The 27,163-nt window shown below is 51.7% G+C and overlaps 2 protein-coding genes and 1 long non-coding RNA gene across 7 annotated transcripts; 2 read left to right on the plus strand and 1 right to left on the minus strand.

Moving 5' to 3' along the window:
- Positions 1-216: 216 nt before the first annotated feature.
- On the plus strand, positions 217-11,998 carry PLK1 (polo like kinase 1). The gene is made up of 10 exons (XM_077907009.1): positions 217-1,318; positions 1,999-2,167; positions 2,902-3,046; positions 4,093-4,186; positions 5,762-5,981; positions 9,290-9,445; positions 10,583-10,660; positions 10,851-11,005; positions 11,107-11,289; positions 11,544-11,998. Exons 1-10 carry the CDS (start codon positions 911-913, stop codon positions 11,748-11,750), a joined length of 1,815 nt encoding a protein of 604 aa, XP_077763135.1. The 5' UTR covers positions 217-910; the 3' UTR covers positions 11,751-11,998.
- On the minus strand, positions 9,935-27,163 carry ERN2 (endoplasmic reticulum to nucleus signaling 2). 2 transcript variants are annotated; one of them, XM_077907003.1, is made up of 22 exons: positions 26,967-27,163; positions 25,053-25,158; positions 24,680-24,713; positions 24,360-24,432; positions 24,097-24,169; positions 23,854-23,961; positions 23,465-23,566; positions 22,225-22,489; positions 19,831-19,909; positions 19,596-19,743; positions 19,367-19,488; positions 18,207-18,362; positions 17,775-17,946; positions 15,151-15,235; positions 14,814-15,003; positions 14,626-14,725; positions 14,314-14,516; positions 13,540-13,687; positions 13,322-13,449; positions 12,627-12,750; positions 12,477-12,544; positions 9,935-12,390 (listed from the first exon to the last, which is right to left on the minus strand). In XM_077907003.1, the coding sequence occupies exons 1-22, from the start codon at positions 27,045-27,047 to the stop codon at positions 12,178-12,180; spliced, it is 2,778 nt and encodes a 925-aa protein (XP_077763129.1). In that variant the 5' UTR covers positions 27,048-27,163; the 3' UTR covers positions 9,935-12,177. The 2 variants fall into 2 exon arrangements, with proteins under 2 accessions (XP_077763129.1, XP_077763130.1); XM_077907004.1 differs by lacking the exon at positions 26,967-27,163 and adding an exon at positions 25,727-25,881.
- On the plus strand, positions 14,771-25,885 carry LOC144319189 (uncharacterized). Of its 4 annotated transcripts, none has more exons than XR_013385095.1 (4): positions 14,773-15,222; positions 23,633-23,732; positions 24,060-24,265; positions 24,522-25,885. It is a non-coding gene; the product is annotated as an uncharacterized LOC144319189 (long non-coding RNA). The 4 variants fall into 4 exon arrangements; XR_013385096.1 differs by lacking the exon at positions 14,773-15,222 and adding an exon at positions 21,006-23,305; XR_013385093.1 differs by having other exon boundaries at positions 14,771-15,222; positions 23,633-24,265.

The following is a 27,163-nucleotide window of genomic DNA, read 5'->3' on the forward strand; positions in this document are numbered from 1 at the left end:
ACCAGCATCCTTCCTCTCACCAGACTTGAGGGTCCACTATTTTAGGCCCTGAGAAATGCAGCAGTGAGCAAGCCAGACAACCTTCTTGCAGAGCCGGGGGGGGGGGGGGGGGGGGGGGGGGGGGGGGGGGTGTCCTGTGCTTCTCAAACATCAGCATGTGTGGAAATCACCTGGCAGTCAAATTGAAAAGCAGTTTCCTGAGTTAGGATGTCTGGGGTAAGGCCTGAAATTTTCTCCCTAACAAGTTCCCAGGTGGTGGTAATTACTGGTGGTCCCTAAACCATATATGCTTTGAGTAGAATTGCTCTGTATTCCGGAGCGGCTTAGGTGTAGCTACTATACCTGCCATGTAAGTGCATCTGTCTGGCAAGCTCCGTGTTTTTACTTGGGTTTCAGCTTATTGGGGCGTATGGAAGAGAGTTGAGGACATCGGAGGCGGCTGCCTAAGGCTGCCCTGCCAGGTCTCTATTCTAAAGAGTTTATATTCTAGAAGGCGGGGGTGGAGGAAGGTTTTAAGGAAAAGCTTCCTGGAGGAGGTGCATGGGAACTGCAGGAAACTCCCCGGCAGCCCAGCCGAGAAAGGAAGAAACGCGAACTCCGCCTGTCTTCGGGCCGGGTCTCTGCATCCCCACGCCGGGTACGGTTTCCCAGGCACCCCACGTGTCTGCCGTCCGCGAGTCCCTGTCAATCAAGTTACCCCTGGGCTGGGTACGGGTTTAAAGGCAGCTGCGGTGCGGAGCGCTCCCATCGTGCCGCGCGGCGGGCGGGTTTGGATTTTAAATCCCCGCGGCCAATCAGTGGCGCGCAGGCTCTTGTAACGTTCCCGGCGCCGCGTTTGAATTCGAGGAGGAGCGAAGCGGTGCCAAGCCTCTGCCCAGACCCTGCTAGGTCCGCGGGCAGATCCGGGAACATGAGTGCGGCGGCAACTGCAGGGAAGCTGGCGCGGGCACCAGCCGACCCAGGGAAAGCCGGGGCCCCCGGAGCTGCAGCTCCCGGGGCTCCGGTGGCCGCTCCGCCGGCGAAAGAGATCCCGGAGGTCCTAGTGGACCCGCGCAGCCGGCGGCGCTACCTGCGGGGACGCTTTCTGGGCAAAGGCGGCTTTGCTAAGTGCTTCGAGATCTCGGACGCCGACACTAAGGAGGTGTTCGCTGGCAAGATCGTGCCTAAGTCGCTGCTGCTCAAGCCGCACCAGAAGGAGAAGATGTCCATGGAGATCTCCATTCACCGCAGCCTCGCTCACCAGCACATCGTAGGCTTCCACGGCTTTTTCGAGGACAGCGACTTCGTGTTCGTGGTGCTAGAGCTCTGCCGCCGGAGAGTGAGTGTCGCTGCCTGGGGACCGGGGCTGGGAGCTCGGAGCTGCTAGAGAGGAGGTGCTGGGGGCCTCGAGCTAGGGATTGTAAAGGTCTTGAGGAGAGGGGAGAGGGTGCTTGGCACTTGGAGCTGCTAGGGGAGGGAATTCCGGTTCAGTGGCGCCGGGGTCCTGCTGCTGCTAGAAAAGGTGCTCCTGGACGCTAGATTTTGAACGGAGAGGGGGTGGCGCAGGTCGGAGGAGAATCCTGGGAATGGACGCAAGGCTTCCGGAGTTGCTAAGGGAGGAGTCCCGGGTAAGGGGTGCTGAGGGTGCGGAGCTTCCGGAGCAGGGTTGGTTGGGTGGGGGAGAGGGCTTTTGGAGCCAGACTTCAGAGCTTCCGGGAAGAGAGGCGGCTAGAAAGGGATCTCCTGTTGCGAAAAGGTTCGGGGAGGGATACCAGGGACTCCGAACTTCTGAGGAGTGGGGCTTGAAAAAGGCTTTCCAGCTGGGAGGCTTTGGAGGGAGCTAGTGGGAGAAGGGGTGCTGTGAACGGTTGTGGCCAGGCTTGATTAGGGGAGAGGACAGATCGGAGCGGTCCTGGAGAAGGAATGCAGGGGAGCGTCCTGGGCTGCCCTTAATGACAAGCCCTCCCCCATTGCCTGGGTACGGGCTCCCCATTCCACCTCTCTTTCCCCCCCACTCAGTCTCTCCTGGAACTCCACAAGCGGAGGAAAGCACTGACTGAGCCCGAAGCGCGCTACTACCTTCGACAGATTGTCCTTGGCTGCCAGTACCTGCACCGAAACCGGGTTATTCACCGGGACCTCAAGCTGGGTAACCTTTTCCTGAATGAGGATCTCGAGGTGAAAATAGGTGAGTGCTAGGCCTTCAGGGGTGCTTGACACTCCCAGAAGCTGGAATGAGGAGGAGGCTGGGAGAGAGGAAGAGGATGGTAGAAGTCTGGGCTGTTGACTGCCTCCAGAATCCTCTTTGGCACAGAAATTTAAAACCTGAGAGCCCCAAGCCAGTATCTTACAGATGGAATTTTTTTTTTTTTTTTTTTTTTTTTTTTTTTTTTTTTTTTTTTTTAGTGCTCCTACACAGTACTTTTTAAAAAGAATTTGAATTAGTTTCCATTTTTCAAATTGGGGTGCTCAATGGAAAAATTGGGATTTGGAGGTCCAGTTCTGAGACAGTATCCCCTCAAGCAGCTCTTTGCTGTACTAAAAAGTAGCTATTCCCCTCAGGCTCCTTTGGATTTGCCACAGTCCCAACGTCTCCCAGTTATTAACTCACAGACTTGCCTGATGGTCCTGATCTTTACTTGCTTGATCCGTAAGGGCATTTGAGTTGCCCTGTTTCCATCAATTCCCTTTTGGAACCATGGCCTTCCTTTCTAAGAGAGGGGCAAGAGGGACACTGGGAGGCCCTTCTCGGCCAGCATGGTGGGAGGAATGTGGGTAAGCCTTACTGCCTACAAGGAATACAGATTGGGACACAGGAATCAAATGACCCTGCTTCTTGACAGTCAAACCTGTACCAGTTTCTGCATTGACAGATGACAGAGGCTAGCAACTGAGTACCCCCTCTTCCTCCCTCTGTCCCAGGGGATTTTGGACTGGCAACCAAAGTGGAATATGACGGGGAACGCAAGAAGACCCTGTGTGGGACTCCTAATTACATAGCTCCTGAGGTGCTGAGCAAGAAAGGGCACAGTTTCGAGGTGGATGTGTGGTCCATTGGGTGTATCATGTAAGTTGGGAGTTGTCTCAGGACCCACTTGGCCTCAGCAGGGGCCCTTTTCGACATCTCACTGAGCTATCCTGTGGACTGCCTATGGAGAGGCTGCTCCAGAGAACAGATTGCCAAAAAAAAGCCTGACTTCCTTATCTTTTCTTGTCACTGGTATCCTGCAGGATTCCTGCAGCCTGGGCTGTGGGTCTGGGGAAAGGCTTGGGGGTGCGGTGGTCTGCACAAACCTGATGTAGGCCCTTGCTACTCTAAGTGTGGTCCACAGACCAGCATTCCCTAGGAACTTGTTAGAAATGCAGAATCTCAGGACCCAGACTGCTGACTGGATCAGTATCTGGATTTTCACAAGATCCCTGGGTGATTTCCATGCACAATAGTTTGAGAACCAGTGATCTAGAAAGCGGCATTGGGTGAGAGGAATAAGGCCAGGAGTTACAGGTGGCAGGAGGAGGCCAGTCTGCCTCGATCAAGGCCTTCCAAGGTCGGTGAGTGGTGGGCAGAAGGTTGGGAGTTTTGGGGTTTTCTCTTATTTATTGTTGTTGGCCTGTGTACTGGAATGCTAGAAGTAAGTTGTGGCAATGGCTTTCCTACTTCTTTGCAGTGGAGCTTTTTCAGATGAAAACTTCAAGCCTTGAATACAGAACTATTAAAGTGGGATTCCTAAAAATAAATAAATAAATAAATAAATAAATAACTAAATAAATAAATAAATAAATAAAAATAAAGTGGCGCTCCTTCTGTAGGGACAGGTAGCCCATGTGCTGAGACCTGTTTTGTACTGGTTGACAGCCTCTGGGGTCCTGGATTACTACAGGCCCTAGCTGAAAAGTCACTAGCCTTGAGAGTCCTGGTGCTATCATCTGTCTTCTCCTGAGGACTCATCCTGGCCCATGTCCTGGCTCCTGTGGACTTGAGGACTGTCCTCAGGGGCCTCAAAGTCAAGAGTTTCCAGATGTCAGGCCTCCCTTCTAGCCCTGAGATGATTCCTCCGGGGTGTAGGTTTTGGCTGGGAGCTTTGAGCTAAATCACCCCCTTTGTGCTTACAGGTATACCTTGTTAGTGGGCAAACCACCTTTTGAGACCTCTTGCCTCAAAGAGACCTACCTCCGGATCAAAAAGAATGACTACAGTATCCCCAAGGTGACCAAAATAGTTTTTTATTTTTTATTTTTTTTTAAGATTATACTTCTTTATTCATGAGAGACACAGAGAGGCAGAGACATAGGCAGAGGGAGAAGCAGGCTCCTCTCAGGGAGCCTGATGTGGGACTCCATCCCAGAACCCCAGATCATGACCTGAGCCAAAGGCAAGATGCTCAACTACTGAGCCACCAAGTATCCCCCCAAAATACTTTATTATGTTTTTTGGGCTCCCCCCCACCAAAAGCTTTTTACTGAGCCCAGCCATATCCTGGGGACAGAGATAGGTCAACCCTACCCCTAGGGTAGACACAGAGCTTTAATGGATTTGTGTCTAAAATTACATACAGAACTTGACATATGTGCATAAAAACTTTGTTTCTAAGGGGAGAGAGTTTATAGATTCTCAGAGGTTGGGTTAAGAGCAAAAAATAAAAAAGTGCAGAGGGGAGCAGGAGGCAGACACAAAAATGCTACTTAACCTTCTAGATTTAACTAGGATCTACCAGATCACAGTGGGCAAATGGCCTGAATCTTTTGAACTCTAGTTTCCCATTAATAAAATGGAGTCACTATCTCTGGAGCAGCTTACAGGTGCCTTGTGTACAGTAACCACTCACAGAATCCTGAACCACTGAATACAAAGTGGTGTGCATTTTTGCAACCACCAGTGTCCGTGCATTGAAAGGAATAGCTGTTTCTGGGGAAGCCTGACACAACGGCTGCTTTCTGGTTTGATATCCGTGACACATGTGAAGTCAAGGGCCCTAGCTCCTTACGGACAGACCGATGAAATCTATCACAAAGAGTCATTTAACTGTGGAAGGTTCAGAGGGTTTAGAGTGGGTGTGCAAGACCACCCTAATGCTTTGGTATAGGTGCCGGCTCTACCACCCATTAGGTATATATATTCTTAAGAAAGCCACTTACCCTCTCTGTTCTCCATTTCCTCATCTGCAAAAGAGAGATGGTAAGAGATCAAGAGATAGAGACCTCCACTACTTAGGTGTTTCTGTGAAGGGTAAACGAGCTAAAACACATGACGTGCTTGGAACACTCTCCTGGCAACATAGTAAGTGCACAGCTAATGCTAGGCTGTTACTATGCATTTGACCCATGCTAGGTTATCTTCCATCAAATCCTAGTAGGACTCCAGGCTTGGTGCTATGTCCTTGCTCTCCAGATGAGGACACCAAGTCCTTAGCGAGTTGAGTTACTTGTTGCAGCTGGTGTTGGGATAATACTGGGGCTTAAACCAGGTCCTTATGACCCCACAGCACATTCTCAACTGTTACCCTGGTGATGAACAACTTAAGTTAGGTGAGAACAAATTCAGGGGAAATCAAATTAATCAATTAATCTTGAGTCTCAAAAGGAAGGAGAAGTGATCATTCTCACGGCTTAGGTTGATACTTGTCAATTCAGTAAAACCAATAGTGGGGAACCTGGCAGATTTATGGCTATTGAACATGACGTATGTTGGCCAAGGTCCACAGTACCTTCATGGCAGCACTGCCCTTGGGTCCCCCGTCACAACCTGCTCACAGCTCTCTCTCTCTCTCTCTCTCTGCTCCAGCACATCAATCCTGTGGCCGCCTCCCTCATCCAGAAGATGCTCCAGACAGACCCTGCTGCCCGCCCCACCATTCACGAGCTGCTCAATGATGAGTTTTTCACTTCTGGCTACATCCCTGCCCGGCTCCCCATCACCTGTCTCACCATTGCACCCCGGTTTTCCATCGCTCCTAGCAGTCTGGACCCCAGCAACCGGAAGCCTCTTACAGTCCTCAATAAAGGTAAAAGAGCAGACCCCTAGAGAGAACCTAGCTTTGTGGATGGATGTCCCCCAGAGCCCAGGCATGCAGTAGGGCCCACCTCTGTCTTTGAAACCACAAACCTAACTCCTCAGGGCAAAATGCCCTTCTTCCCCTGGGCCGGCCCTAGGTGGACTTTAACTATGGCTGGGTCAGACCTGTCTTGCCCGAAAAAACTCTTAGCGTTAAATAAAATTCCTAACACCATACTTTGATGGTTCATTGAAAAAAAAAAAAAAAACATGAAAAATTTCAAATACATACATAGGGCCTAATGCAGAACAGTCAGATTTTGTCACATTTGCTTCATCATTCCTTTTTTGTTCCTATGAAGTATTTTTGAAGTTAATTCCAGACATCTTGGTCATTTTACCCCCACATAGCATTCAGCATGTACCTCTTTAAAAGAACAGCCGTTTTCTTATAAAACCACACACCTTGCTTGGGTTGTCATTATGCCCAGTTAAAGGCCAGAAGTAGGAAGTACATACTTCATGGGGGAAAATTTTTTGAGTTTGTACTGCTATTTCTGAGTCACATTTTTTTCACCACATTATTTCATTTTTTTTTCACCACATTATTTCAATATTATTTCAAACTTATGAAAAGATGGAAGAATAGATAAAAGCTCACTTTTCTCCATGAATTAATGTTTTTCTTTTTCTTTTTCTTTTTCTTTTTTTTAAGATTTTATTTATTTATTCATGAAAGACATAGAGGGTGAAGCAGGCTCCATGCAGGGAGCTTGACGTGGGACTCGATCCAGGGTCTCCAGGATCAGGCCCTGGGCTGAAGGCGGCACTAAACTCCTGAGCCACCCGGGCTGCCCAATTAATGTTTTTCTACACTTTGTCTCTTTCTCTTTTATATGAAGTTGTGTGTGTGTGTGTGTGTGTGTGTGTGTGTATCCATTTTTTTCCCCTGAACCACTTAAGAGTAAGTTATATATGTCCTGCCCTTGACCACTTAATACTTGTGTATTTCTTAAAAACAATATTCTTTCACATAACTATAGCACATGACACAGTGAGCAAGTTCTGGAAATTGAACACTGTTACAACCTTGTTTTGTCCACTGTGGAGTTAACACTTTTGTAATTTACGAATGTCCGATTCAAATACAATATTGTATTTCAATTACTTATTATATTTGAATTATATTTGAAATACTTTTTTCTCTGTGTTTCAATATATGAATTCATTTGTTTCTGTTGTAATCTAGTACTGTTTTTTTGTTTTTAATCTAATACTGTTAAGGGTTCCTTTTTTGTTTTTGCCATTTCTTTTTATTGGTGATTAATATCTTGGTCAGTTGGTTAAGGTGGTGTCTGATGGGTTTCTCCACTGCAGTTACAGTTTTTCCCTTTGTAATTAATACCTTGTCGGAACTACTTTAAAACAATCCTGTTTTCTCCTCAAATTCTTGCATCCTTGGTGTATCTCCACGGATCTCATTATGACAATTGCTAATGTGTTTTTCTAATTTTTTTTTTTTTTTTAAGATTTTATTTATTCATTTGAGAGACAGCTAGCGAGAAAGAGAGCACAAGCAGGAGGGAGGAACAGGCTCCCCAGTGAGCAAGGAGCCTAATGGGGGCTTGATCCCAGGACCCTGGGATCATGACCTGAGTCTTTCCAAAACCAAGAGTCGAATGCTTAACTGACTAAGCCACCCAGGCACCCTGCTAGAGTAAGGGTTTGTTTGTTTGTTTGTTTGTTTGTTTTTAAAGATTTACTTACTTATTTTAGAGACAGTGTGTGACTGGGGTGGGAGTGGGGACAGAGAGAATCCCAAACAGATGTCCCTCTGAGCAAGGAACCCCACCAGGGGTGCCCAACACAGGGCTTGATCTCACTACCCTGAGATCCTGACCTGAGTCAAAATCAAGAGCTGGTCACCCAACCGAGCCACCTAGGCACTTCCTTGCTAGAGTTTTTGTTTTTCTTTTTTATTTTACTTATTTATTTGAGAGCAAGAAAGAACATGAACAGGGAGAGAGGGAGCCCAACATGGGGCTCAATTCCAGGACCCCATGATCATGACTGAGCTGAAAGCAGACCCTTAACTGATTGAACCACCCAGGTGCCCCTTTGTAGAGTTTTTTTGTTTTGTTTTGTTTTGTTTTTTCCTTTGTAGAGTTTTTTTTTTTTTCCTTTGTAGAGTTATTTTTTTTATTTTTTTTTATTTTTTATTTTTTTTTAATTTATTTATTCAGAGAGAGCGCGAGAGAGGCAGAGACACAGGCAGAGGGAGAAGCAGGCATCATACAGAGAGCCTGATGTGGGACTCGATCCAGGGTCCCCAGGATCACACCCCGGGCTGTAGGCACCGCTAAACCGCTGCGCCACCAGGGCTGCCCTTTTGTAGAGTTTTTAAAGCAAACCCAGATATCCTATTATTTCACATTTCAGTTCTTAGCATAGTTTTTTATTTTATTTTTTAAGATTTATTTATTCATGAGAGACAGAGAAAGAGAAACAGAGACATAGGCAGAGGGAGAAGCAGGCTCCTCGCAGGGAGCCGGATGGTGGGACTCGATCTCAGATCCTGGGATCATGACCTGAGCCAAAGGCAGGAGCCCAACCACTGAGCCACCCAGGTGTCCCCATAGCATAGTTTTTTAAGTTGAAAACCCTGATCTTAAAAAATATAAGACAAATTTCATATTCTACAAGGAGAACTAGCACATGTTGGTGGAAAAGGAGACATCAGAGCAATAAAGACAATAAAAATCATCCAGGCTTTTCTAAGTCAAAACCAATGAGAGAGAATCTCAAAAGTGTATCTTTTCAGACTCTTTGGACATCTGTATAAAATTTAGGGGTAGGAAAGAAAAATCTTATGTTTTTATCAAATGCCTGCCTAATCCATTTTGTTAATGAGCTATGTGCAATTAATTTACCAGGTCCTCCCATTTTCCTGGATTTTAATTCTTGGCTGGGCAGCTCTGAGCTGCTGCTACCTTTACACTATCTCTTGGAGTGACTGGTGGTATCCTTAAGGGTCCAGCTTTGGGGCAGAGGCCAGAGTGTCTGAAGCTCTTTGGTTGTGTGTGGCCATGAAGCCTTCCTTAAGGGCTTGGCTTGGCCCTTAAGGTATGAGTATCATGCTCCTGTCAAATGAGCATAGCAGCTTCCACTCTATAACCCAGCACTGACTCAGTTTACCCAAAGTAATGGCAGCTAAAATAATTTTTCTCTGGAGAGAACACCAGCTATGGCAGAGGGTCCCATGCCCCTCCCAATCTGCTGCCTTTGTGCTCAGCTAATGACTGTGTGTCATTTTCCTAGGCACAGAGAACCCAATGTCTGAGCGGCCTCGGGAGAAAGAGGAGCCAGCAGTCCGGGAGACCAATGAGGCAGTTGACTGCCACTTGAGGGATATGCTGCAGCAGCTACACAGCGTCAATGCATCCAAACCCTCAGAGCGGGGGCTGGTGAGGCAAGGTGGGCATGGTAGGGGCCCCGGGGTGGGGGAGCCTGCACACCTGGAGAGGTTGGGGAAGTCTTACCTGGAGAGTGTCCAGGGCTCATCTAGGCCCCAGTCTCCATAATACCGTTAGTTCCTCAATTTTCTATAGATTAAAATCCACATGGGTTAGCCTGGCATTCAAGGCCCTGCCTGTCTTTTTCTGATTCATGTGGAACATGTGCCCCATCTTCCAGCACCTCCATATGCTATTCATACATCTACACATGTTCTTTCTGCTGTTCGGTGAATTCTTGCTTAGTCTTTAAGAACCTCAGGGCTCTTGCTTGTACTCTTGACTCTTCTTCTGGAACATACTTCCTCCAGATAAGTGCATGGCTCACACTCTTCTCCTTTGGAGTCTGCCCCAGTGTCCCCTCCATGACCATTTCCCTGGTCGCCCACTCCTAGCATATCTCATCCCCCTGTGTTTAAATTAGTGATTATAGCATGCACTGAACATAATGTTTTGTTTAGTTTTTAAAGATTTTATTTGAGAGAGAGAGCATGAGCAGGGGGAGGGGCAGAGGGAAAAGGAGAAGCAGACTCCCCGCTGAACAGGGAGCCTGACGCATGGCTCAATCCCACAGCCCTGATAAGATCATGACCTGGGCCAGAGTTAGACATCTAATGGACTAAGCTACCCAGGTGCCCCTTGACATTTTGATGTATTTGGAATTATGTATATTCTCACAATTTTTAAATCATTCAGAACCAAAAGATTAGATAATTTGTTGGCCACTGACTCTCACCTTGATAGAAGTAACCTAGACATTTTGTCCTCTGTCCCTATAATGAGACTGTAAGTTCCATGAAGGCTGGGTTTTATGCCATTGCTCACTGCACCTGTGACAGTGCCTGGCATAGGGTAGGCCTTTGGTCAATGGATGGACTGAAGAAATGAATGGAACTGGGTGCTCTGCACTGGAACCTCTTTCCTGTATTTTCCAGGGCTTGGTGATGGCAAATGTCCTGCTTGGCTCTTCTCTGGGGCCCCCAGCCTCTTGAAGGAGCCTGTGTGGGGCACCTAGCAGTCCTCCCTGGCATGGGCTGTCTGAGTGGACCAGAGGGGAAGAGGCTGGTGCTGACTAACCATCTGTCTGTTTCTGTCGCAGAGGAGGCTGAGGATCCCGCCTGCATCCCCATCTTCTGGGTCAGCAAGTGGGTGGACTATTCAGACAAGTACGGCCTTGGTAGGTTGCTTCCAGAATGAGCAGGTGGCTCAGGTATGGCCAAGTGACCTTTAAGCTATTCCAGGCGCTTGCCTTTTTTGGCTCCTTGGTCCTCTCCTGTCTCCACCCCAGAACTCCCACTTGCACCTCCCAGTGCCCCCCCACCCCCCGCTGCTTCCCTCCCTTCCTGAGGTCTCCCTGCACCTACCAGGGTACCAGCTGTGCGACAACAGTGTGGGGGTGCTCTTCAACGACTCGACACGCCTGATCCTCTACAATGATGGTGACAGCCTGCAGTACATAGAGCGTGATGGCACAGAGTCCTACCTCACCGTGAGTTCCCATCCCAACTCCCTGATGAAGAAGGTGAGTACCTGCTGCCCTCCGCAACCTGATGTTGCCAGGAGGGAGCCATGTGCCTCAGGTTAGGCTCTAACTCTGGCCGTCCTCCCTCCTTTTCCAACCAGATCACCCTCCTGAAGTATTTCCGGAACTACATGAGTGAGCACTTGCTAAAGGCAGGTGCCAATATCACGCCCCGGGAAGGTGATGAACTCGCCCGGCTCCCCTACCTGCGCACCTGGTTTCGTACCCGCAGCGCCATCATCCTGCACCTCAGCAATGGCTGTGTGCAAATCAACTTCTTCCAGGTGAACCAGGGTCAGGGAGAGTTGGGGTGGGGTACCTGTGTCTGTCTGCAGGCTCCCAGAGTGGGGTGGGAAGAGAGAGGCGTGGGACCCGTCCTTGGCATCAGGCATCAGGAAGAGTGTGCCAGGGTTGGAGAGGGGCAGGAATCCCTCATCAGCTGGAATGTCTCCCCTGTGTTCCCCAGCATGCACTAGCAGCTGGGACCCTCAGGTCACTGGTAACTCTGTCCACCTGTCTTCCCTCCCATCCGTCACAGGACCATACCAAACTCATCCTGTGCCCACTAATGGCAGCCGTGACCTACATCGACGAGAGGCGGGATTTCCGCACGTACCGCCTGAGCCTGCTGGAGGAATACGGCTGCTCCAAGGAGCTGGCCAGCCGGCTCCGCTATGCCCGCACCATGGTGGACAAGCTACTCAGCTCCCGCTCGGCTGCCAACCGTCTCAAGTCCTCTTCATAGGCCTTCCTCCCCTCTGGACTGGCACCCCTTCCCACCCCCACAGCACCTTGGCCCGTACTGGTTAGCTTCCACAGTGCCATTTTCTAGAATGTACCCCCCCAGCCCTGGGGGCTGGGAAGAGCTACAGCACCCTTGCTGATGGGGGTCACCATGTAAGTTATTTTTGTACATGTTCGGGTGTGGGTTCTATGGCCCTGTCCCCCTCAACCCCACCATATGAATTGTACAGAATATCGCTTTTGAATCTGGGACTGTCTTTTCCTTGTCTTTATATACATTAAACACATGTGAATCTTCTTTTTCTTCTGTAGTCCCTGAGGATGCCTGGCTTCCGGGCTCTGGACATGTCTTTGCTCCAGAAGCCCCAGGCTGCCAAGACTCTGCCAGTCTTTTCTGCCACTGAGGCCCAACCCCTTGTATAGCGGCCTCAGCTCCCGGCAGCTCCTGGGCTTGGCTCCTTGGCCCTGGAGGCTGGTGGGTAGTAGGGCAGGAAGAGGCTTTCAGAGGCACAGCTCCTCATGGCACCGTACGTGTGCAGCAGCAGCCGCGGGAAGCGAGTTGTGAAGTACTGGACGAAACTGTCAGGGATGTGGCCTAGCGCCTGCCGTACCTCAGTCGGGAGCTCCCTGTAGTGGTGCTTCTGGAGGGAGGTAGAGCAGAGAGCCCCTGCTCAGCTGTGACCTGGCTGCCCCATAATCCGGGCCCCGCTCAAACCCTAGAGCACACCTTGTTCCTCATAGCACGGAGCAGGTCTCGCACTGATGTTCCCTTATACGTCCGGAACCTTCTCAGATCTGTGGGAGGAAACTCCTTGGCAAAGCTGGCCCCACTCAATTTTCCTCAGTCTCCCAGACCCACTCTGAGCCTGGCCTCTACCTGTCTGCAGTGGTACAGAGATGTGCTTGTGCCAGTTGCACCGGACCACCGTGGAGCCTCCTGCCTCCAGCGCCATCACCAGGGCCCCTTGCTCGGACTCCTTCTCCAGCCAGTCGCTGACGTCCTAGGACCCGATAGAGTTCTTGAGCCTCATGACCAGTTTCAGAGGCCACAGGGCCCAGGAGTGCCCTATGACTTGGGGGGGAGCAAAACAGCAAAACTTATTGCTTTAGGATAAGGAATATTGCCCCTTGGGTACAGCTTCTCAGTGCCATGTCTCCCATGCCAGGTCTTCATCAACCTGTGAGGTGTAGGTACTGTTGCCCCTGTTTTACAGATGAGCAAACAGGCTCAGAGGCATAAAGTCCCTTGGTCAAGGTCACATGAGTGGGATGGGCTATCTGGGCACTGGTGTAGCATGAGTGATAACTAGGGCTGAATCTAGGGTTGAATGGCCTGGGGTCTGTGTCACATAGGGGTGGGGGCAGGGGTTGGAGGCTGGGGCTGGGAAGTCTGGTAGTGAGCAGATGAGTGCCAACATGGCAGTGTAGGCCCCAGCTTGGTTCAGAGAAGGAGCTGGGCTTTCCGGAATAGGTAAACAAGTTCTCTTTCCCTAACCACTCTGGCTTCCCCTTATCATTCAGCACCCAGACCTGGGGACCTATCTGGGGCCATCCCCAAGATTTTCCTCTGACCTGGAAGAACTGGAGCTGCTTGGCTCTGCTCCAGAAGAAGGGGTGGGCAAGCACCTGGTGAGCAGAGGGGCGGGCCTGTGGCAGGGGGCTCAGCATGACCTCAACCAGGTTCCTGGCGACCACCTTGTCTGTAGGGGCAGATGGGAGCAATGGCTTCAGGCCCACCTGGCCCTATGCCCTGTTTCCTCCCTTCTCTGCCAGGCCCAGTCCTGCCTCACCATGGGCCTCTTCCTCCAGGTGAGTCAGACTGGGAGTCCCTGCAAGGATGTTTGCCTGGCGATAAAGACTCTCTCCAAACGGGTGGTTGCCACCAGAAAGCACGTAGTAGAACACACAGCCCGCAGAGAAGATGTCCACTGCGCTTGTCTGGGGGCCAGAGAGACCAACATAAGAAGGCAGTCCCCGCTTCCAGGAAGCCTGCCTGGTTCAATTCTCCCACGGGCTGAGACCGTAGTCACGGCTTTGGTTCAGACTAGAACTCGAGGACGCTTCCTGAGCACTATCTCCTTGACCTGAGGTCTCCTCCTCTTTGCAGCACTGAAAGGGGCCCATGATTTTCATCCAAACTCTTTGCCCCACTGAGCTGCTGGTGCACGTGTGCAAACTGTATTCCTTGAGGCCTAGCAGGTAACGAGTGAGGGAGGCTGGCCAGGCGTGAGGGAATGAAACGGCAGTGAAAACCCTTCTGTAGCGCAGGATTTCTTAACCCAGTTTCTATTGACATTTGGGGCTGGATTATTGCCACGGGGGTCTGTCTGCATTGTAGGGTGTTTAGCAGCTTCCCGGGCCTCCACCCACCAGATGCCAGTTGCCAGCCGCGATTCCCCTGCCAGGTATGACAACCAAGAATGTCTATAGACAGTGCCCAGTGTCCCCTGGGTGACAGCCACTGCTCTAGGTAAGAAGGGATGAACCACGCCACTCTACAGATGAAGAGACAGGCTTGGCCACAGCAGGAGGGGCACGGGGCCAGGGCTGGGGCTGTGACTCACGGGACTGTCGGAGGGCAGGAGCTGTAGGAGCTCCGGGGCCATCCAGCCCTCCGTGCCGGGGATGCCCGAGCGGAGGCTGAAGCTGCAGCGGCCAGCGGGCAGCTTCTTGCAGAGGCCGAAGTCCGAGAGCACCACCCTGCCTCGGCCGTCAGGCCCGTCAGGCCCCGCGATGAGGACGTTGGCCGGCTTCAGGTCCCGGTGCACTGGGAGCAGAGCAGGGCTGAGTGGGGCGGTGGGGGGCAGGGCCAGGGCCGGGGGGCGGGGCCTGGGCGGGGCCGCGCGGAGGGTGGGCGGGGCGGCGGCAGGGCCTACCTATGTGGAGGGAATGCAGGTGGGACAGGCCGGACATCAGCTGCTGCAGCGCAGTCACGGGCTCCAGGCCCCAGCGCTCCAGCTCTGGGTTTTCCACGTACTGTAGAGGCGGGGGACAGAGCGTCACTGTGCAACCTGGGACCCCGCCACCCCACCCCCCCCCACCGCCCCTCTGAGTCCCGGCTCACCTCCTGCAAAGAGGCTTGGCAGAGCTCCAGGGCGATGTAGTGGAACTGGGGTTCCCGCTCCGTACAAAAGTAGCGGAGCACATTGGGGTGCCTGTCTGACTCCTGCAGCAGCTGGACCTCCCTCCGGACCAGGCCGAAGCATTCACGGAGCAGCCGCTTGACAGCCACTGCCCGCCCCTCCAGCTGGCCCCTGGGAGGATCCGAGAAGGAAGACAAGGGAAAGGCTCCCTCCTGCACCCACCTCCGGGAGCCTTTGGAAGAATGGCCCTCAGAAGGACAGTGGCGCAGAGTGCCCTGAGCGCCCCCTCTCCAGCCGGGCTCCTAGCTACCTACTCACCGGAAGACGAACGTCCCGCCTGCCCCGCGGCCCAGCACGTCCTTGGGGTTGAAGGAAATCTTGCCCACCACGGTGAGCCGCTCAGCTGAAGGGAGAGGATGGGGCATGGTCTTGGGGAGGCTCTGCTCAGTCCACACCATCCCGCCCCCTAGGCCTTTCTCTGGACTCCCAGCCACCCACGCCCAGCCTGGGGCTGCCACTTCGTGAGCTCTTGGCAAGTTACTTAACCCCTGTGCCCTCGGTTTTCTCATCTGTAAAGTGGGACTCGTGTTGATGATCCCACGTGGTGACTGTGGATTAAATGAATGAGTGGGGGGAGAGCTGCTAGATTATCTTCCTCGTCATTCTCCCTCTTCTGGTATTTTCTGCCCAGATTTCTTTATTTCCTCTGCCACTCTCCCCACCTCCACGAGTTTTAAATAAACTCTTTTCATTGAGGAATTGGCTTCAGACAGGAAGATGGGCTTGGCAGCTGGCAGCATGGTGAGGGTGAGTGCAGTCCCCAGAAAGATTGCAATGGGGGTGGGGTAGGAGGGGGCAGCACTGAGCATTTGCAAAGCTGTCTCAGAGTTAGTTCTAGGGCAGCAGGGACCCCCCGGAATGCCTTGGTTTCCTGTTAAGAAGGATGGGGTTGGCTCAGGTGGGCCAAGGTCTGTAGACTTGGACAATTACTGCTCTTCCCTTTGGGTAGCTTGGGAGACACCTCTCACAATGAATGCCCCAGGCATGTCTGGCCAGGCTATGTGCCCTGCTCAGCTCCAAGGGACACCATTCATAGAGCTCAACGTACATGGCGCCCCCAGAATTGTGCAGTACAGGTTCTGAGAACACTCTACTCAGGAAGAGCTGCCCACTTGAGTCTGCAATTAGCGCTGGGAAAAGCAAATGAAAATTAGCATCAGGATCTGTGAGGAAAGTACCAAGCTGTCCCTCAGTATCGCTCTGGATTATTTTAGTAAAAATTCCCTCAAAAAAAAAAAAATTCCCTCTCATCTGTCAGCAAGATGCAGGAAGTAACCTAGATTTGTGTACCCTGGCCTCCAGAGAATGGCTGGGCTCATGGCCTGGAAGCTTAGGGAGGAATGGGCCTGTTTCTGGCAGCTTGGAAGGCAAGGACAGAGTTGCTGGGGTCTGATGGACTCTGGCAGTGAGAGGTGAGTGTGGACTCAGGTGGCAAGGAGTGAATGAAGGGCAACAGCAAGAAAACCCACAGAGTGCTTTGATGAGAGCCATTCTGGGAAAAGATTCAGCTTGAGTCTGACCCCCAAGAGATGAGCATTTCAGGATGCAGTGGGTATTATATGGACCCACTCAGAGACAGTAAAGTGACAAGAACTGCAACACCTCAGGGCTCAGGCCCATTCTCAGGTGTGCTTCGAAAAGAGCCAGCCCCTCGGGAAGGGGATTCACAGAGTGAATATAGGCATGAATGCTGGGAGCAGCATGGAAGCATCAGGCCAAGCATGGGTGGACTTCTCCTGAGCTCAGGGCACAGCAGCATGGCTCCAAGGCCTGAGGCAGTGGTCTGACCAGTGACCAGGAGGTGCCAGCAGTAGTTCCTGCAAAGGACTCAAGGCCAGTCCATTCCAGAGCCAAAGAAGCAGGAGTAGCCTGGACTAAGCATGGGAAAGCCCCCCTGCGGACACCAGGGGAAGCTTTAAAGGGCTAGTTTATAGGGTCTAGTTGACAAGAGAAATTTTTTTAAATGTTATTTATATCAAAAAAATGTTATTTACTTATGTGACAGAGAGCAAGAGAGCACAAGCAGGGGAAATAGCAGAGGGAGAGGAGAAGGCGGCTCCCTGTTGAGCAGAGAGCCTAATGCAGGGCTCTATCCCAGGATCCCGGGATCATGACCTGAGCCAAAGGCAGATGCTTAATGATTGAGCCACCCAGGCACCCCAACAAGAGAAATATTTAAAAATAAAAAGTCCTGGGCAGCCCAGGTGGCTCAGCGGTTTAGCGCTGTCTTCAGCCCAGGGCCTGATCCTGGAGACCCAGGATGGAGTCCCACATTGGACTCCCTGTGTGGAGCCTGCTTCTCCCTCTGTCTGTGTCTCTGCCTCTCTCTCTCTCTCTCTCTCTCTCTCTCTCTGTCTCTCACATGAATGAATGGATAAAATCTTTAAAATAAAAAAATGGAAGTCCTAAAGAAAGGGGGTAAAAAAACCAAAATGAGACCTAGGTAACTTACTAGTACTGTTACTGAATATGTTAAACTAACACAAATAGTATTAACGTCACTCAAGACTGATTTAATAATAATGATTCTGGTATGATTCTCTCATAATGAGGTGATACAATGAGGTGGGTGTTATTCCCATTTGACAGATGAGAAAACCGAAGCTCAGAGGAGGAAAGCAACCTGTCAAACTGAACAGCTGGTGGAGTTAGATCTATACTCAGTTCTATCTGCATCCAAGAGTCCTTGAGAGTAATGACAAATAATGATGGCAGACATTTCTAGAGTGCTTAACTACATAGGAGGCTGTAAGTCCTTTCTTATTAACTCAGGCTTAATCACTGGACTATAGTGGCTTCTAATAAACCTGAACTTTGAAACTAAACCTGCCCCCTCTTTTCTCTTTCCCTGACTCTGCCCTTTCCTGTTCATTCAAGCTCACCGTCTGGGTCTTCAACTGCCTGGGCTTGCTCTGGGGAATTTGGAAGGCTCTTCTGGCCCTGTGAGGTGGCCCCTGATGGCAGGGGCTGAGCATTGTGTGAGATGTGAGGAGGATCTGCGGGTGCCAGGAGGGGCTGCTGAGGGTGTTGCTTCTCCACCAGTTGCTGCTGTTGCTGAAATACAGGGCCAAAGACGGCTCAGCCCTGGCTAGGTCTGCCCAATGAGGGACCCAGTAGTGGTGCCTGAGACAGCCTCACACTGGACCATTAACCTACAGAACACAGTAGCAGGGGCTCAGGGAGCTGCTGGAAGGTAGGGAGCAGAATCGGAGCTGGGTGAGGGAGAGAACTGCTGAGAGGTCTTGGAGAGGACAAGCAGAGCTCCCCCAAGGAAGACCCTAAGATGGACCTGAGCTCAGGGGCGATAGGCTTACCTGCCTCATTAGGAAGATGATCCACCCTCCCAGAAGGACAGCAGTGAGGCTAGCTGCCAGCAGGTCTTGAGGTCCCAGCCCTGGATACAAGTCTGGGGTTTTCTCTTCAGGATGCGGCTCCAGGTTCCAAGGTTTCTCACGGCTCAGGCTCCGGAGCTGAGGACAAAGGAACTTTCACTCTTAGAACACTGTGGAACCCCTAACCCTTCTCCATCACCAGTACAGGGCGGCTGGGCTTAGCTAAAGGGGCGGTGCGTGATTAGTCTACGTGGTGGGAAACGCGGTGCTCTCCGTGGTGCTGAAACATCATGGTGTCGCAGGAGTGTGGTCTTCAAACCTAGCTGATGATCAACATCTCCTGAGAGGGGCATCATTAAAATACAGATACTCTTGGGAAATCTCCAAAAAAATTCAGATATCCGGGCAGCCTGGGTGGCTCAGCAGTTTAGCGCCGCCTTCTGCCCAGTGCTTGATCCTGGAGACCCAGGATCGAGTCCCACGTCAGGGTCCCTGCATGGAGCCTGCTTCTCCCTCTGCCTGTGTCTCTGCCTCTCTGTGTGTCTCTCATGAATAAATAAATAAAATCTTTAAGAAAAAAAAATTCAGATATCCATCTCCAGTTCAGTGGGGCCTGAGTGGGCTCCCAGGAGACACTGATGAGCAATCAGGTTTGAAAATTACTGCTCCAGGTCATGGCTTGTCTTCTCTCTCTCTCTCTCTCTCTCTCTCTCTCAAGATTTACTTATTTGAGAGAGAAAAAGACACAGAGGGAGAGGTGGTCATGGCTGTTCTAACCTTGAGTCACTAGGTCACTAGCGATTCTTTCCCAATCCTCTCCTAGGAGAGCATGCTTTTTTAGTTTTTCTGTTTACATTTTCTCATTTGATAAGTACTTTATAATTTTTACACTGAAGAAGAATTAAAACTGTGATTCCTATTTCACAATTTAGATAACCAATATCCTTTGACACTTCTAATATGTTTCTGGCAATAACAACATATACATATGTTTTTCCTCCAGAAAATTGTGTGACATCAGTTAACCCACCCTCAGATGTTACTCCTAGAAGCCTGAGGGAAAGGTCCAATAGCTGCCCTCCCAACCTGCCAAGTTTCCTCCCTTCCCCAATTCCCATGCCCTCTGCCCTTCTAGTACTGACCTCTGGGAAGAGGGCTGGGGCCTGTGTGCTCTCTGAGAGTCTGTTCTCAGCAGTCTCACTCCTTGGGGTGGGATGTACTCTTAGCATGGTGGTGTGCAGGACTGGGGGTGGCTCATGGTGTCCTAAGAGGCAGAGCAAAAGTCAGCTGGCTGAAGATGACCTCAGCCTGTCACTCAGAAGTTGGGCTCATAGGTCCTTCATCTTCAAATTTGAGCCAGAAGAATCTCACCAATGAGCAGCCACTGGCTAGGGAGGGTCACACTGCCTGAGGGGTATTTAACAGCAGTGCTAGGTGAGCCCTCTCGTTCTCCTGAGACTTGGAGTGTCACTTCTTCTGTGGTGGGGCCATCCATGGGGGCCAGGGTCAGTCTACGAGGCTATGGCAAAAGATAGAGAGTCATGAGTGAGGGAGCTCCTCTTCTGCCCCGTCCCTTCTTTCCAGCCCCTCAGAGACCCCTTCTCACCACTAAGGCCACCCCTGTGTGAACGAGTGCTTTAGAAACATAGAAGCCAGTCTCATCTTTCCCCACATACAGTGTCATCCTAGTGAGGGAGAAGAAAAAAGGGGAGAAGGATGAGTGATGGTGGTGGGTAGTTTCAGTTACCACTGTACCCATGTCTTTGTATTGTCCCCTCCCACATTGACTCTGGGCTTAGCCACCTGACTTGCTTTGGACAATGAAACAATAGAAAATGTGATGCAAGCAAAAGCTTGAGAAGTGTTCGTGCACTGGAATTTGTCTTTTCATGTTGTTCTCACAAGACCACCATGTGAGGAAAGCCTGGCTAGTCGGCTGGGGCATGAGAGACATCATTTGACATCCCCTAGGCCAAATAGTCCACCAACTATGATATAGTGGAGAGAGGTCATCCTAAACTATCCAGGCTCAGCCAAGCCACCAGATTGCCCAGATCAGAAAACCACCCAGCTGACCCACAGAATCCTGAAAAAAAATTAAGTGTTCATTGTTTTTAAGCTCTGCATTTTGGGAGTGCTTTGTTATGCAGCAAAAGCTAGGTGATACAAACTCTATAGTCAAGATTTTTTAAGATTTTGTTTATTTAGTCATGAGAGACACAGAGAGGCACAGGCAGAGGGAGAAGCAGGCTCCATGCAGGGAGCCTGGGGTGGGACTAGATCCCAGGTCTCCAGGATCACACCCTGGGCTGAAGGTGGTGCTAAACCACTGAGCCACCCCAACTGCCCTATAGTCAAGATTTCTTTCTTTCTTTCTTTTTTTTTTAATATCTTGGGTAGATGGCAGAAGTTAGTGCCATTCTTTTTTTTTAATTTTTTTTATTTATTTATGATAGTCACACACAGAGAGAGAGAGGCAGAGACATAGGCAGAAGGAGAAGCAGGCTCCATGCACCAGGAGGCCGACGTGGGATTTGATCCCGGGTCTCCAGGATCGGGCCCTGGGCCAAAGGCAGGCGCCAAACCGCTGTGCCACCCAGGGATCCCTGTAGTCAAGATTTCTAAATCTATGTCTAGCCCAGACCTCTTTCAAGAGCTCAAAATTTTTTTTTAAAGATTTTATTTATTCATGAGAGAGAGGCAGAGACACAGGCAGAAGGAGAAGCAGGCTCCACGCAGGGAGCCCGACATGGGACTCCATCCCGGGTCTCCAGGATCAGGCCCTGGGCTGAAGGTGGTGCTAAACCACTGAGCCACTCGGGCTGCCCTAGAGCTCAATTTTCTAAACCTGAACTTGTCCCTTCATTCCTTAGCTCTTTCTCCTCTAGTGTTCCCTATCTCTGAGAACAACAGCACCCATGTGCTTCTAGAAGCCTGCACAATGACCCTTGACTCCTTGCCCACAATTACCAAACTCTTCTGATCACCAAATTCTTATTGTTTTTCCCTCTTCAGATCTCTTACTTTCTACTTATTTCCATTTCTAGTGTTTCCACCCTACTCCAGAAGGTCTTTATCCCATGCCTGAATTAATGCAATATTCTATGCACGGGCACTTCCTAGCTACACCACTCTGATATTCTCCACACTCCAGCCAGAGTTGTCTTTCTAAAATGCAAAGATGATCAAATCACTTCTTTGCTTAAAACCTTCACACGACTTTTCCTTAGCCTCAGGAGAAAATGTCCAAACCATTTAAATTATCCTGCAAGATCCCTGCTATACACCCTCAGACCTTATTCCCTGTTCAGATCTATGGTCTAGCTTTATTTAATTTATGTTCCCTGACTGCCATGCTCGCTCGCTCTCTCTCTTGCTTCCTGTTCATCCTTCAGGTTTCAATTTAGATGTCCTTTTCTCCAGGACATCTAAATTGAAACCTTATCATCTGCTGTTATAATTGCCCTCTTCCACACTTGTCTCCCCCACTAGACTCAGATTTCTGTAGGTAGGAAACGCTGGCTGTCTAATTGTACTTCCAGAGCCTAACAAGTGACTGGTACACAGTAAGAACTCAATCAATATTTGTGCAATGAAGTCAATGAATGGATAATCCCTGATTTTCCCAGTCTGTCTCCTTGTTCCCTAAAATGGGGACTCTAGGGCATTCATTCCTATAAGGGTTAGAGTTAGTCTTTAAGAATCAATAAAGCACAGCACCTACCAAGCAGAGCAAGCTCCATCCGTACCCTGGAGTGGAGACCCAGAGGCCCTCTGTAGGCCATATTGTACCCTAGAGTTGCTGAATAGCAGGGCTCTCCAGAAGGTCCTGGGGGCACTGTGGGGGGTAGGGGTGCTGGGCACTGGTTATTTGCCAATCAGTTTAGTAAACAACCAGTTTGAAATATTCTGGCCTGGGTTCGGCTATATTGGTGTGTCATGTTTGAACATCACATCTGCGCAAAGGGCTCCTCCCCAGTCCCCAGGGATGGGTACTTACAGAAGTTGAGTGTCCAAGGCAGAGAAGACAGTAGCCGTGTGCTGGGGGCCTGAGGCAGGCAGTCGGATGTGGCCCCAGCGGAGGGCGAGGAAATGCAGGGTGTCCCGAGCCAGCGTGAGATGGGGTAGCTGGCGCAGGCTGTCCTGGTGCCAGGCGTAGATTCCCATCACCGGCATGCCCAAGTCCTGTGTCCACAGCACTGCCCCACTTCCTGGGTCCACGGTGAGCAGCAGGCCCATCCCACAGGATGTCAGGTGGCTCATATCTGCCAAGAAAGATGTCTGGGAAGATGTGGTCAAAGAGCTCTGACCTGAGGCCTCTCATAGCATCTTGGGGTGGTGGTGGGAAGTTGCACTGAAGGTAGGCCACTGGGGGGGGCACTCAGGTGTGTGGGGGTCAAGTGAGATCCCCTGGAGGGTGCTGAGGACATGGGAAGTTCAGTCAGAGTGCGCCAGGTCACTTTGATCTGTCAGGGGGTCAGTCAGGGTCAACTGGGGAGCTGTGTAGGATGTGGGGTTCAGTCAGGGCCATCCAAAGGTGACTTAGGTGTGTGAGTCAGTCCAGATGGCTTGAGAGAGGTCACTTGGGATGTGGGGTAGTCAGTGATGGTCTCATTGATGTCACTCAGGAGAGGTCAACCAGGGGCAGCCTGGAGGCCTGTGGGTCACTTGGGAGTCATTTAGAGTGTGAATGGGATTAGTCAGGGGCCCCAGGGGTATCAGTTGTGATGTGTCAGGGTTACTTGCATGGATTTTTTTTTTTTTTTTACTTGCATGGATTCTTATGCAAAATGATGAGGTCAGGGTATGAGGGGTGGCTAAGGGGCACCTGTAGGGTCATTCAGGCAGTTGGGTAGGTCATAATACCAAGAGGGTGGTCAGAATTACCTGGGGGAGGTTAATCTGGGGGGAGGTCACTTAGGGTTATCTCCCAGGGGTCATTCAACTTTGGGGGTCAGTTAGGACATGTGAGGACTCATCAGAGTGTTCGAGGGTTGCCTGCGGTCACTTGGGACAAGGGGGCCCCCAAATGGCTCAGCTTATTTGGAATACAGAAGGTCCCCTGTTAAGGACTGCTTGCGGTATGGGAGGGTCAGGCTGGGTGATGAGGGAGTCACTTAGGGTTGTCACCACGGGTGTGTCACTCAGAGTGTGGTGGGGCTTGGTCGTGGGTGCCACCCAGGGTTCCCTGAGTTGGAGAGCTTGCTCCAAGGCTGGAGCCAGAGAAGGGAGGCACTCACATTTCCCGGGCAAGCTGTCCATGGGGGCTGCTGAGTAGCGGCGGTAGGTGATGTTCCAGCGCAGAGCCGGGGCCCTGGGGTCGTGCATAGTGACCGTGAACTCTGCCAAGGCCCAGAAGCAGGGTTACCAGGAATGCCCATGTGATACTCCTCTCATTTCCTCCCCAGGGGCTGTCACTGTACACCCGTCCTAGAGCCCAGAGTCTGTGAGTTTCACAGTCTGGGTCACTGCTGTACCCTCGGCTCCTTGCTTCGTGCTCAGGGCAAGGTGTGTTGACTGACAGATTGACTGGCCTGGATTCAGCTTGGAAAGCAATCCCCAGGCCTGGACAGCACAAAAGAGGGGGCTGGCTGCCCACAGCTTGGGGAGCAGCTGGGGCCTGACTCACGTGTTCGGCCGATGTAGAGGCGGGGGGTAGGGGGACCCTCTGTGGTCAGTGTCATCTGTGTCTTTCCTGACTCTGGGTCCACCACAAACCAGGCATCCTGCTTCCGGCCTGTGGAGGTGGAAAGTGTGCCAGCCCTCAAGATGGCCCGGGGCAGGGTGTGCAGCCTGCTGTCCTGTGCCAGCTGACAAGGTCCTTGTCCCTGGCAGACCTGGACCCACCCGCAGGCTGGAGAGAGGCGCTTACCCGTGTAGAAGACGCCGTCAGAGCTGCGACACGGGGAGGCGTGAACCAGCTCGGGGATGGTAAATGGTAGCTTCTGAGAAGGAACATTTCCAGGAAGGAGTAAGAGCAGAAGAACATGTACAACCCACTCATGAGGCACAATTATTATCATTTTCATTTTCCAGAGAGGGTAAGTGACTTGACTGTGGTCACACAGCCCCCTCCGTGCTCTGGCTAACAGAAGCCCAGGCCCTCTCCCATCCCAAACATTGTAGGAAACACACCATTAATCCCTGTTGTTTCTGGGTCCCCAAGACGTACAGACTGCCATCAGCTGGGTCTGAGAGAAAGGCTGTCCTGTGGGGCAGAGGGGAACAGGGGAGGGTTAGGCACATGCTCCCTGGTTTCATAATGACCCTGTGTCCCTCTGTCTTCCCCACTATTAGGAGCCCACCTTGCGGGAGGCATCACAAAGCTCCAGAAACAAATCTCTTCCCTTGCTTCCAACATGCCCCTGCCCCCCATCCCACCAAACTCTTCCAGACAACTGCAGCTTCCCCATCTCCCAGATGCCCCCTCCTTCAAAGACCACAGGTCCACTTACTCGGTGACGTACATTGGCCCTTGGATGATGGGATCTGTGGGTACAGGGACATGGAGCATGAGTCACCTCCTCCAGACTCCCCGCTGATAAGCATAGTCCTATTCATTGTGTGCGTACTGGGTGCCAGACACCGAGCCAAACATTTGACATTCATGTAATGTAATCCTCCCAAGAACTCTGTGAAGTAGGGTCATTACCTTTGGCCCCATTTTAGAGCTGAGGACTCAGAGTCCTCAGAGAGGTGACTCAGAGACTCAGAGAGGTGAAGTGAATGTCCCAAGGCCACACAGCTGAGAAGTGTGCAGATGTGCTGCGCTGGGCTCTACCCCAGGCTCATTTCTCCTCTGCCATGGGACCGCCGCCCCTTACTCACCATCCTTCAGCGTCCACTTCAAGTCCCCTGTCTGCTTGTTCAGTGCGTGGAGACTTCCATCCAGGGTGGACACTAGCAGGAGGCTCTCTGGCCTGAGGGTCTGGACCTGAAGTGGGAAACAAAGTCACCTCCTCTGAGGAGCCCGGGTCCATCCCTTGTCCGCACTCCATGCAGGGCTACCTGTGACTCCCCTTCTCGAAGAAGGGGACAGACAAAGAAGGAAGCATGATTGGGGAAGCTGCTGACTCCCTCCAACCCCATTGATCTCCTTGGCCCTAGACAGGAGTTACAGCAGGAGCTGGGGGACCCAGCCCCCATGGTGTCTAAAGTCTCTCCTCGGGATGCCTGGGTGGCTCAGTGGGTGAGCGTCTGCCTTTGGCTCAGGTCATGATCTGGGGATCCTGGGATCGAGTCCCACATCGGGCTCCCCTCAGATGCCTCTCTCTCTGCATCTCCATGAATAAATAAATAAAATATTAAAAAAATAATAACAAAGTCCCTTCCCTACCCTTCAATTCTTTCTGGTTTTCTAAAGAAGACGGAGGACCTTTACAAATGGACTTCACAGCCTCCCTATGAGGTGGGTGCTATTGTTTCCAGGATGTACAGATGAGGGAGAGAGACTAAGGTCACACAGCTTAGGTCCTTAGCCTAAAACCAAGCAGAAGAGGTACCTGAACCACCATGTCTCTGATTCCAGTGCCTGGTCTCTTACTCGTTTGCCACCCTGTCCGGCTGTCTTGGGATGACCCCTTCTGCCTCCCCACACCAGCCCAGCTGCTTTTGGTGCCAGGCTCCAGGGGTCCTCTGGACCAAGGCTCTGGGTGGCCAGGGGAGGGAGGGAGGGCTGGAGCTGCTCTTTCGTCTAGCCCCTACTGGGCTAACTCACCTGCGCTCGCCCCTCCTTGAGCAAACAGGGTGAGGCTGAGCGCCCAGCAGGAACCCTAACATCCGGGTGCCCCAGCCACACCCCTGCAAAAGCCACATCCTGCTTCAGGACCCTCAGGTTTGGAGCTGAGCCAATGGTTTTGGTGGCGAGTCGGAAAACTGCCTCCTGGCCCCTCTCTTTTCGCAGCCTGCTTTGTGGTCTGAGAAGAAGCTGCAGGCTGGTTGCCCACAGTTGAAGTAGCTTGACCATCATCACGTCTACAAATTTGTGTTCAATTCGCTCATTTTTAACATTGGATATATTTCAATTTTAAAAAAATCTAGATTTCTAATTTCTCTCATTTCTACTTTTTCTAATTTTTCTAGAAACACACCTGCTCTGGCCACCCTGGGCTCACAGCCCTACTTGGCAGCCATGGGTGAACCCCCCAGCCATGCACCGCAGGGGGATGGCATGAACAGCCAACACTCCATGGTCCCATTAGCTGTTCTGGGGGCTCCAGGCTGAATGAGTGGATTCCAGTCTGGGCGCCTTTGCCTTCTGCTGCATTTCTGTAAAACTGGACTCTTACCTCCTGGCAGGGCTGGACAGGAACCCCCACACCTTCTCCTTATTTATCCCAGAGGCTCTGAACCCAGGGTCCAGTTGTGGGCAAGGGAGACTGGCTGTGAACGGCCTGAATTTGTAAAACTGGGTGTGGGGGTTCATTTCTCCACAGAGGATTAAGTTGACCTTTGTCACCGCAGGGGATCCCAGGACTTTTAGGACGCCAGGCCCCCAGCCCAGGCTGTTCTGCACCTGCACCCCCGCGCTGCAGGAGGGGGCGGCTGTTCGTGCCTGTCCAGGCTGGCACAGCTCTCCAGCTAGGTCATCGTGGGGCAATGGGCAACGCCCCCCACCCCCCCGCAAAGCTAGGAAGCTTTTCCTGGCCAGGGTCCGACTTGGGACCCCTTGGAGCCAGAAGAGGGCAAGGCGCTCCCCCCTGCCCCAACCTTGGCGGGCCCTGCGGCCGCCCCATTTCTCACCTGTGGCCCCGGCGTCCGGAGCAGCACCGCGAGCTGGAGCAGGAGCCCGAGGCGCAGCGGGGGCCACGGGCCGCACCCCATGGCCGGTCCCTCGGCGCCTCCAGGGGACAGCAGGGCCCCCAGCCTGGCCCGCGGGAGACTCCGCCCCCGGGCTGGGCCACTTGGGTCCTCAGAGGCCGGGGCGCAACCTCAGCCGG

The sequence above is a fragment of the Canis aureus genome, chromosome 8, assembly GCF_053574225.1.
Source record: "Canis aureus isolate CA01 chromosome 8, VMU_Caureus_v.1.0, whole genome shotgun sequence".
In the NCBI taxonomy this organism is placed as follows: Eukaryota; Metazoa; Chordata; class Mammalia; order Carnivora; family Canidae; genus Canis; species Canis aureus.

Coding starts and splice junctions, on each gene's coding strand:
- PLK1 (XM_077907009.1), top strand. CDS start 911: ATGAGTGCGGCGGCAACTGCAGGGAAGCTGGCGCGGGCACCAGCCGAC. Junction 2,168..2,901: donor GGATCTCGAGGTGAAAATAG/GTGAGTGCTAGG, acceptor CCTCTGTCCCAG/GGGATTTTGGACTGGCAACC. Junction 3,047..4,092: donor TGGTCCATTGGGTGTATCAT/GTAAGTTGGGAG, acceptor TTGTGCTTACAG/GTATACCTTGTTAGTGGGCA.
- ERN2 (XM_077907003.1), bottom strand. CDS start 27,047: ATGGGGTGCGGCCCGTGGCCCCCGCTGCGCCTCGGGCTCCTGCTCCAG. Junction 24,170..24,359: donor AGAAACAACAGGGATTAATG/GTGTGTTTCCTA, acceptor GTTCCTTCTCAG/AAGCTACCATTTACCATCCC. Junction 23,567..23,853: donor CCTCTACATCGGCCGAACAC/GTGAGTCAGGCC, acceptor GGGCCTTGGCAG/AGTTCACGGTCACTATGCAC.